At 33.4% G+C, this 9,533-nt stretch overlaps 1 protein-coding gene across 2 annotated transcripts; it reads left to right on the forward strand.

Moving 5' to 3' along the window:
* tspan33a (tetraspanin 33a) lies at positions 1-7,511 on the forward strand. 2 transcript variants are annotated; one of them, XM_084406474.1, is made up of 8 exons: positions 1-301; positions 2,297-2,351; positions 3,560-3,690; positions 3,958-4,032; positions 5,370-5,465; positions 5,551-5,679; positions 6,417-6,578; positions 7,156-7,511. In XM_084406474.1, exons 1-8 carry the CDS (start codon positions 215-217, stop codon positions 7,255-7,257), a joined length of 837 nt encoding a protein of 278 aa, XP_084262600.1. In that variant the 5' UTR covers positions 1-214; the 3' UTR covers positions 7,258-7,511. The 2 variants fall into 2 exon arrangements, with proteins under 2 accessions (XP_084262600.1, XP_084262601.1); XM_084406475.1 differs by having other exon boundaries at positions 3,563-3,690.
* The last annotated feature ends 2,022 nt before the right edge of the window (positions 7,512-9,533 follow it).

The raw sequence follows: 9,533 nt of genomic DNA on the forward strand, positions 1-9,533 counted from the left end.
AAAGCGAAATCAGGAAATACCTTTTGAGACAACAAGCCCGGATTCAATGCGATGCGTTGTTGTGATTTTAGTCGTAAAAAACATCGAGAGACTTGACGAGTCGTTTTAGAAAAAGTCGAGTGGATGATTTGATTCAGCAGGATGAAAATCTAGATAGATAAAGTTACATGAACGCTGAAGGTTTGTAGGTGAGAGACATCACAAACCTTCAATCATGCCAAAAGCCAAAAGAGACGAGGAGTTCACTTTCGTCAGTCCAGTGGTGAAATATTTGCTTTTCTTCTTTAACATGCTATTTTGGGTAAGTGCTGCTCACTTTTACATACACTATATTATATTATATTGTTGTGATTTCTATGATATATTTTATATTATTTAATTTAATTTAATTATATATGATTTATATTATATTATATTTTATCACATACAAAATATATTTAAAAAAATAGCCTGCCTTTTTTTACACTCTGGGTTTTTTATTAGATAAGAACAGAGACTAAATACTGCATAATAGAGCTGCTTTTTTTAACTTCTCACATGATGAGGTTTAATGATTAATGCTTTACCAAATGACTTTTGAAACTTCCCCTTTTACATGCTAAAACACCAAGTAAGCTTTTCATATACAAACAGATGTACTTAGTTCACTTGCAGACTGAATGATGATCAAGTCAGTGTTTTAAAAGCAACTTGACTTATGTATATTAATAAAGACAGACCTGCATTCATGGTATTTAGGTATGAACAAACCCTGAAAACATCACCCATGGACATGTCTCAACACCAATGTGTATTACAGCACCGCAGGCTATCTCTGAATACTTCGAAAAATACTGAACAGTTCATGACGCATTGTACAACAGCCTGTTTGATCTTGACTTGATGTACTGAGTTACACTCAGAGAACTGTCTGCATTTTGCCCCTGCTGCGTGATAAGATCTTGCTAGAATAATAATGAGTTCATATTAGACCTCATCAACAAAACCCTCTTTTGTGACGTTCTTGATACTGCCAGTTTACTTTCCCAAACTTTTCTGAACTTGAGGCTGTTGCTAAGCAGCGGGTCTCATTGATTCATATGCTGATAGAGCCATGCAGGGTGTTTGGACGAGTGGGGGCCCCATGCTTCTTTTATTTGTTGCCCTGTAGCATTTAGTTAATAATAGACCTAAATGAATATCGCCTCTTCAGAGGGAGAATCAGACACCCAAAATATTTAAAACAGTCTTGGATAATTACTTAAGTTGTTTGCAGAAGGGCATCAAAAACATTCTAGCAATGTAAGTGGACGCAATCGGTAGATTTAAGTAGAAGTGCAAATATGCACATGGAAATACCTAAGGAGATTTCATGCTGAAAGCCTCAAGAACAACTCACTTTTTTACATAATGCAGTATAATACTACTGAGCAGTTTCTACGGAGTCTCGATGCATTGTAGAAAAGCACCAAACCCAAATCTGCACTGATTCAAAGCTAAAGCTTTCACCTTTGTGAAACCTTTATGAGAAGCCTATTACAGTTTGTGGGTGTTACAGGAAATTTGCAAATGTTCAAGCTAGCATCTTAGATCATCTCTCCATGTCCCGGAGAGCTTGTTTCCTTCCGTTTAGGGGGCGTATAACCAAAAAGTGGATTCTTGGAATGACTAAAACAAAAATGAAAATGCAAATGCATTTTAATTGTTCATTTTCAATAAAAATTGTATAATACAGTATGAGCTTCAATAAAATTATTATTATTATTATTATTATTTCATAAATTCAATTATTATTTAACCTTTATTTGTATAATGAATAAACCTAAATAATTTGAGTTAGACCAATTGAAGTACTTTTCAAATGCATTAAAAAGCTCCTTCATGCAAGTGATCTCAGTCTACACAGCTTTCTCAGAGAAAAACTATGTGGAGTTTCGTAGTAACCGGATAGCTGTGTCAGAGAAAGGGGGCTACATTGTGTCAGACTAAGTTGTGTGAGAAACAAAGAGTGAATGAACCTTGAAAGTGACTTCACTTCTTAATATAGAATGTCCTCTGCTCTTTTCTTCTCATGAACTTTCACACATGCTGATGCTGTGTATAATTAAAGAATGTGAAAACCGCTAACATTTTCCCCTCTGAATTTTTTTCTTTACTTTACTTAGTCAAGCATTTTACACATTTAAATATCCTTTTATACTTAGGAAAACCGATGAATAATGATGTTATCCTGCCACACCCTGGAGAGGAATGCCATTCTGTTTCTGTACAGCATCTGTTTTAACATACAGACTCACTCCTTATCTTTCTGTTATAGATAACTGCACTGGTCCTGATATCTATCGGAGTTTATTCCAGGATAGTTAAACACGGTAAGTGTGTTTACTTGTTTTACCGTGTTTACGTCCTCAGATATCTATTTACGTAGGTTTCTTCCTAGGCATTTCAGCTATTTTATATGGTGATGCTGCTAACATATGCAGTTTTTGGTGTAGAAGCCTCATTTTAGTGCCCTTCATAGCCATATCATCATACACATTCACTTGACATTAAAGGTTCAGGCAGTCTGATATTGCAAAAGCAATAGTTTTAAGTAACCAGTGCCATTGTAGAAAGTCAGCCATTAATAATTGATTCCATGATTGAAAGTGTCCAGTAATATATGAGTTACCGAGATAAAGTGAAACTTTTATAAATAAAATTAGATACACTACCAGTCCAAGTTTGGAATAATTGAAAGAAAAGTCTCTCATGCTCACCAAGGCTGCATTTATTTGATGGAAAATAAAGTAAAAACCATATTGTGAAATATTATTACAATTTTAAATAACTGTAAAATGTTACTTATTCCTGTCAAGACAAAGCTGAATTTTCAGTCTTCAGTGTCAAATGATCCTTCAGAAATCGTTCTAATTTGCTGATTTTCTGCTGAAGAAACATTATTATTATCAATGAACTGAACAGTTGTTATCAATTGTTCATTATTATTATCAATTGAACAGTTGTGCTGCTTAATATTTGTGTGGGTGATACACTACCATTCAAAAGAATTAAAACTTTTCAGCAAGGACACATTAAATTATTCAAAAATGACAGTAAAGACTTTTTCAAAAGATTTATTTCAAATAAAATAACTTTTTTGAACTTTCAGTTCATCAAAGAATTCTGAAACAAATAATAATCTTGGTTTCCACACACATATTAATGTTTTCAACATTAATAATGAGACCCATTATAAAACATTGAGCACTAAAATAATTTATAATAACTGAGCACCAAATCTGCATATTAGAATGATTTTTGAATGATCATATAACATTAAAAACGTAATGGCACTTACATGTTAAACAGTAAACAGCTTTTTTTTAATTATTATTATAATAATATTTCACAATAACACTGCTTTAGCTGTACTTCTGTCAAATAAATGCAGCCTTAGTGAGCATAATAAACTTCAAATTACTTAAAATTTTTGACCGGTAGTAGAATACATACAATATAATAGAGAACATTTATCTCTCCTTAGTGTGCCACAAAAACTGTTTCTATATATCTATCTGGTCTGCTCTGTTTTGCTCAGCAGAGACAGTGCTGGCCTGTCTGACAGTGGATCCTGCTCTGTTACTGATGATAGTGGGCGTTCTCATGTTCTTCATCACGTTCTGTGGCTGTGTGGGTTCTCTGAGGGAGAACATATGCTTACTGCAGACGGTCAGTAATAACGCCAGCTGCCTGATCAAAAGTGACAGGACAGTTTCTTTGGCATTTTAGATGATTTTGAGAATGGTACATCAGAATTTGGCTACATATGTGTAATTTGAATCAGTGTCTTCATAACAGTCTTGGTACATTTTTAATCAGGACAAAGTTGCTCATTAGTGGAGATAAAACTACATACAGCATCAAACAACATACATTTTACATAGAAAATGTCAAATACAAAGCAAACCCTAATAGCAAACTCTGATTCCCCTGCAGTTCTGCATCATCTTGACTATCATCTTTCTGCTGCAGCTAGTGGCTGGTGTTCTGGGTTTTGTCTTCTCAGACAAGGTAAAAAAGCATCATGAATCAGATTAGTAGGCTAATGCCAATGCTACAGCAAAGCAAGCTTGAGTAAATCCATTTTTTAGAGCTAAAGTGAACTTGGGTTTTTAGTTGACACGATGCGCCCTCTAGTGTCTGCCACCTACCAGTGTAATTAAAGGGATACTCCACTTTTTTCGGAAATATGCTCATTTTACATCTCCCCCAGAGTTAAACAGTTGAGTTTTACCGTTTTAGAATCCATTCAGCCGAACTCCGGGTCTGACGGTACCACTTTTAGCATAGCTTAGCACAGATCATTGATTCTGATGAGTCCAGTAGCATTTCTTTCAAAATGACCAAAGAGTTTCAATATTTTTCCTATTTAAAACTTGACTCTTCTGTAGTTAAACCGTGTACTAAGATCGACGGAAAATGAAAAGTTGCGATTTTCTAAGCCTATATGACAAGGAACTACTCTCATTCCGGCGTAATAATCAAGGAACTGTGCGGCTGTACCATGAGTGCAGCAGGCGTAATGATATGACGCAGCGCCTGAAAATAGGTCTAATAGGTTAGACAAACTTAGTCCCGGTCACGTTGGAAGAAGTTACCGAGCTGGGGACTATTTTCAGGCGCTGCGTCATATCATTACGCCTGCTGCACCCATGGTACAGCCGCACAGTTCCTTGATTATTACGCCGGAATGAGAGTAGTTCCTAGCCATATAGGCTTAGAAAATCGCAACTTTTCATTTTCCGTCGATCTTAGTACACGGTTTAACTACAGAAGAGTCAAGTTTTAAATAGGAAAAATATTGAAACTCTTTGGTCATTTTGAAAGAAATGCTACTGGACTCATCAGAATCAATGATCTGTGCTAAGCTATGCTAAAAGTGGTACCGTCAGACCCGGAGTTCGGCTGAATGGATTCTAAAACGGTAAAACTCAACTGTTTAACTCTGGGGGAGATGTAAAATGAGCTTATTTCCGAAAAAAGTGGAGTATCCCTTTAAGGGATAGTTCACCCAAAAAGGATTTACTCACCCTCAACACAAAATAACTTATTTTGAAGAATGTTGGTAACCAGAAAGTTGATGACACCCATTGACTTCCATAGTAGGAAATACTATGGATGTCAATGGGTGCCGTCAACTGTTTGATTACCAACATTCTTACAAATATCTTCTTTCGTGTTCATCAGATTCATACAGGGACAACATGAGGGTGAGTAAATGATGACAAAATGTTCATTTCTGGGTGAACTATACCTTTCGCTAACAACAAGAATTAGCTCTTTAAATGACCATTTTAATAAATCTGACAAAAAAAAACAATGTTTTCAATTAAAGTTCTCCATTACAGGCACGGGGCAAAGTTACAGAGATGGTTGACAATGCCATCAAGCATTACAGGGATGATATAGACCTACAGAACCTCATCGACTATGGACAAAAACAGGTCAGGGTAATGTATATATGTATATAATGCATAATAATAGTTTGTAATGGCTGGTAATGATGTTTCTGTTTTGTGTTATGATCAGTTTAACTGCTGCGGGGGGATCTCTTACATGGATTGGTCTCAGAACATGTACTTCAATTGTTCAGAAGAGAACCCGAGCAGAGAGCGCTGTTCTGTACCCTTCTCCTGCTGCCTGCTCTCCAAAGAGGAGGTGAGAAAGGACCTCCAAAAAAAGATATTTGGAATATACTTTAAAATATTCAATATTATATATTTAAATGTTGAATATATTAAAATATAATTATATACATATATTAAATAGTATAATACTATATATTCTGTGGTGGTTTTCTCTAAATGTAACTATAAATATAAATATTAAAAAAAAAGATTATTCATAATATTAATAATACATATGTATATTTTATTTGTAAAAGTATGTTGTTATTATTGTAGTTATTATAATTTATTGATATATATAATTGATTGATATATATATATATATTAATAATAATAATAATAATAATAATTAATCTGTTAAATTAATATATATATATATATATATATATATATATATATATATATATATATATATGTATATATATATAATTAATTTAACAGATTAATTATTATTATTATTACACAGTTGTAGGGATATAAATACACATGTAAACACAATAAATTGTTTCTGTAATTGGGCTCCAAAAAGTATGTTTGTACTTTTAAATATTATATATGTAATATACTTTAATATATTCAATAATATATAATTACATTTTGAATATATTAAAATATAATTAAATATAAAATATTTAAAATGTATTAATTATAAATATATTATAAATAATTAATGTATTCAATTGTTGTATTATAATATTATAAATATATTAATAATATATTAAATGTCCCTCCTCCTAATACCACCTTGCCTTTTGTCTGTTTTATCAGAGTGTTATAAATACCATGTGTGGTCATGGGATGCAGGAGCTGAAATATGTTGATGCTGGTGCCTTCATCAATACCAATGGCTGCATTGATAATGTGGTGAACTGGATCCACAGTAACCTGTTTCTGTTGGGAGGCATCGCACTGAGCCTGGCCGTCCCACAGGTAACCCCTGATATGGGATTAGAGGGCAATCTGCTTAAAGTTGGCATGAAAGGGAAGTTGCTATAGTCTTTTCTTCCCTATTGTGATAAAATGGCCTCTTGAAAAAGAAAAAAATGTAGGGTGGGACATGATTTTTTCTATCAGGAATTGATTGGATGGTTTTGGTTTGCTATTGCTGTGATGTCATGTGAGTGACAGGTTACTGTCCTGCCCTCACGACAGAAACACATCATCAGAGAAGAGAAAAGATGTCGCTGCGAGAGGGAGGGGAAGTTATTTCGCTTAAAGATAACAAGGGCACATGAATTTTAAAAAAATGATGTGAACAGCTAATTCAATATAAATACTCCAATATTCCCAAAAAAAAATAAGAATTGTTTATTGATTTAATCGCAACTTTAAAATAAAAAAAAAGTTGAAAAATTAAATAATGTCAAAGGTGGGTGAGCAGATTTAGGCCGATTTCAAACAGGCTACATTATGCATTTATATTTAAGCATCTATAAATCTATATTCAAGCATCTTTAAGCATCTAGATTTCGTTTGAACTGACAGCCTGTTCTCTTCTCTTTTTCAGCTGGTTGGGATCCTCCTCTCTCAGATCCTCATTAATCAAATTCAGGATCAAATTAAACTACAGAATTACAACCAACAACATCGCTCAGACCCCTGGAGATGAAACTGGAGAAACTGGTTTCTGTAGAAAACTCATTGCTGCCTGAAGTGACTGACATGGACTGGCTTTTGTATAAGAAAAAACTAGGCTTAAGAACAGGCAGTCATGTTTTCAGATATAAGGTCATTTGTATGATAAATTAAGAATCAGAATGTTTCTATAAATATTGTGTAAGCGCACTGAAGATCAATAGGTCAATAAAACTATATTGGGATATTTTATGAGTGTCACATAAAATTTCCAGTATAGACATTTTTAAAAACAACCTTGTTTTGGCAGATATCATGAACATCTGAGGTCGAATATACAGAATATATATGCATATACATATATACCAACAACATCACTCATTTATACATATATACCAACAACATCACTCATATATATATATGTATATATATACATATATACCAACAACATCACTCATATATATATATAATATATTTTTTTATTTTTTATTTTTTTACTAAATGAAACTTTAATTTTCTATTTTGTATTAATATTGTTATTTCTGGTATTATAATTATTATAATTAATAAATTATTTATATTTTATTTGAACAAAATGATATATTATTATTATTATTTACAGTTATAAGGATGCAAATATGCAAAAGCACGTAATTGATTCCCCCGTTTCATTAGCTGGGGTTGCACATGGATGCTCAGGGATTTTATTGGTGGTCAGTTTTAGTCTAACACATGTTACAAAGACGCATTCATAGACATGGTAGGAAATGCATACCAGGTGCAGAGCACTCAGCAGAGAAACCAAGAGTGCAGCGTACTGAGAACAACCGAGAGCCGGTATTTCATGAGGCTTTTATCCAAAACTCATTTGGAAATCCAAACAGACAGTGAGGCAGACACCTTCAGTTTGTTAATGTTGTTTAAAGGCCAGAGTGGGGGAAAACATGAAATGTGAAAACACTGCAGAGGTATTTTATGTCAGTGTATAGGAGGAAAGCAATAAACTGTGTGTAGAGAAAGAGAGGGAGGACTTTTCGGGCCAGGCTCTCCCATTTGGAGCTTGAGCGTGTGTTTGTGTGTGGTCCCCGGTCTGTGCCTCTCTCTGGCTCATTCTACAGCAGCCATGTTAGACGGGCTTTTTAAGGAGGCCCTGCGCTGGGAACATGCAGCATAGCTTACCAACCACATCCACACCAACAAGTGCTGCTGTCTAAATCTGATACACCAAACTACACAAAGTTTATTCTCCTCCCTTGAGAATTCCGTTTAGTTTCCATCGCGACGGCTAAATTGGAACCATGGGAATAAGGTCGAATACGATTTGAAACGATTAAATGAGATGAACTCAGTCATAAATCACTGTAAACATGCTGCAAAGTGTCCTTAAGGTACATCACCAACATAAAAGTCCTGTTTTTTTTTTGTTTTGTTTTTTGTCTACAATGCAAGATTTCACTACTGACACTCCAAGTGAAAGTGTTTAAAGTACATTTTGCATGACTGTCTATGTCGTATATTGTGCATTAGTTTAAATTGTCTATCCTGTACATTGCGTTCTTCACTATAGTGTTGTGAATCACACACCCTAGATTTTTAACCATCATTACACTTGTGTATATATTGAATTGACAACATCCTGTTCCTCTCTCATCACTATGAAAGCCCCTTTCCACAACTTACCAAAAAGAATCATGCTTTGGAAAATCATAAGGTCAAAATTATGAGATGCAGTCATAAAAATGTGAAAAGATGAAAAGGTTTTAAAATACTAAAGTCGAAACTGAGATACTTAGTCATAATATTATAATTGTGATATAAAATGTAAATTTTTATGTCATAATTATGACATAATTATGATTTACCAAAGCATGTTTTTTTTCTTATGTGAATCTAAGAATAAAGGCAAAATAACCAAAAATATGAATTAAACAATTAGAGATATTTAGCAAAAAAACAAAACATATATAAATATAAACATACACTGTAAAAAAAAGAAAATCAATAAGTTATGACAACTTATGTTTTACATATGTAGCTCATCAAAATAAGTTAATTTTCAACTTGTTTTACAAGTTTAAGTCAGTTTAATGTAATTTGAGTTGAAATGGCTTTAAATATCCCAGTTGATTGTACTTAAAAATTTAAGGCAGCAACTTCTTTTTTTTTTACAGTGATTTATTTATGTTATATATTAAATAAACTTTTTTGATCATAGCCTACCACTTTCAGGGTACACTTAAAATTGTTCTCATTATTTATTTCTCATGTAGATAGAAGAAATAAAGACAAAAGGAAGATATGTAAAATTAG

Source organism: Rutilus rutilus (assembly GCF_951802725.1).
Source record: "Rutilus rutilus genome assembly, chromosome: 4".
Taxonomy (NCBI): Eukaryota; Metazoa; Chordata; class Actinopteri; order Cypriniformes; family Leuciscidae; genus Rutilus; species Rutilus rutilus.

Coding starts and splice junctions, on each gene's coding strand:
- tspan33a (XM_084406474.1), top strand. CDS start 215: ATGCCAAAAGCCAAAAGAGACGAGGAGTTCACTTTCGTCAGTCCAGTG. Junction 302..2,296: donor TCTTTAACATGCTATTTTGG/GTAAGTGCTGCT, acceptor TTTCTGTTATAG/ATAACTGCACTGGTCCTGAT. Junction 5,680..6,416: donor GCCTGCTCTCCAAAGAGGAG/GTGAGAAAGGAC, acceptor CTGTTTTATCAG/AGTGTTATAAATACCATGTG.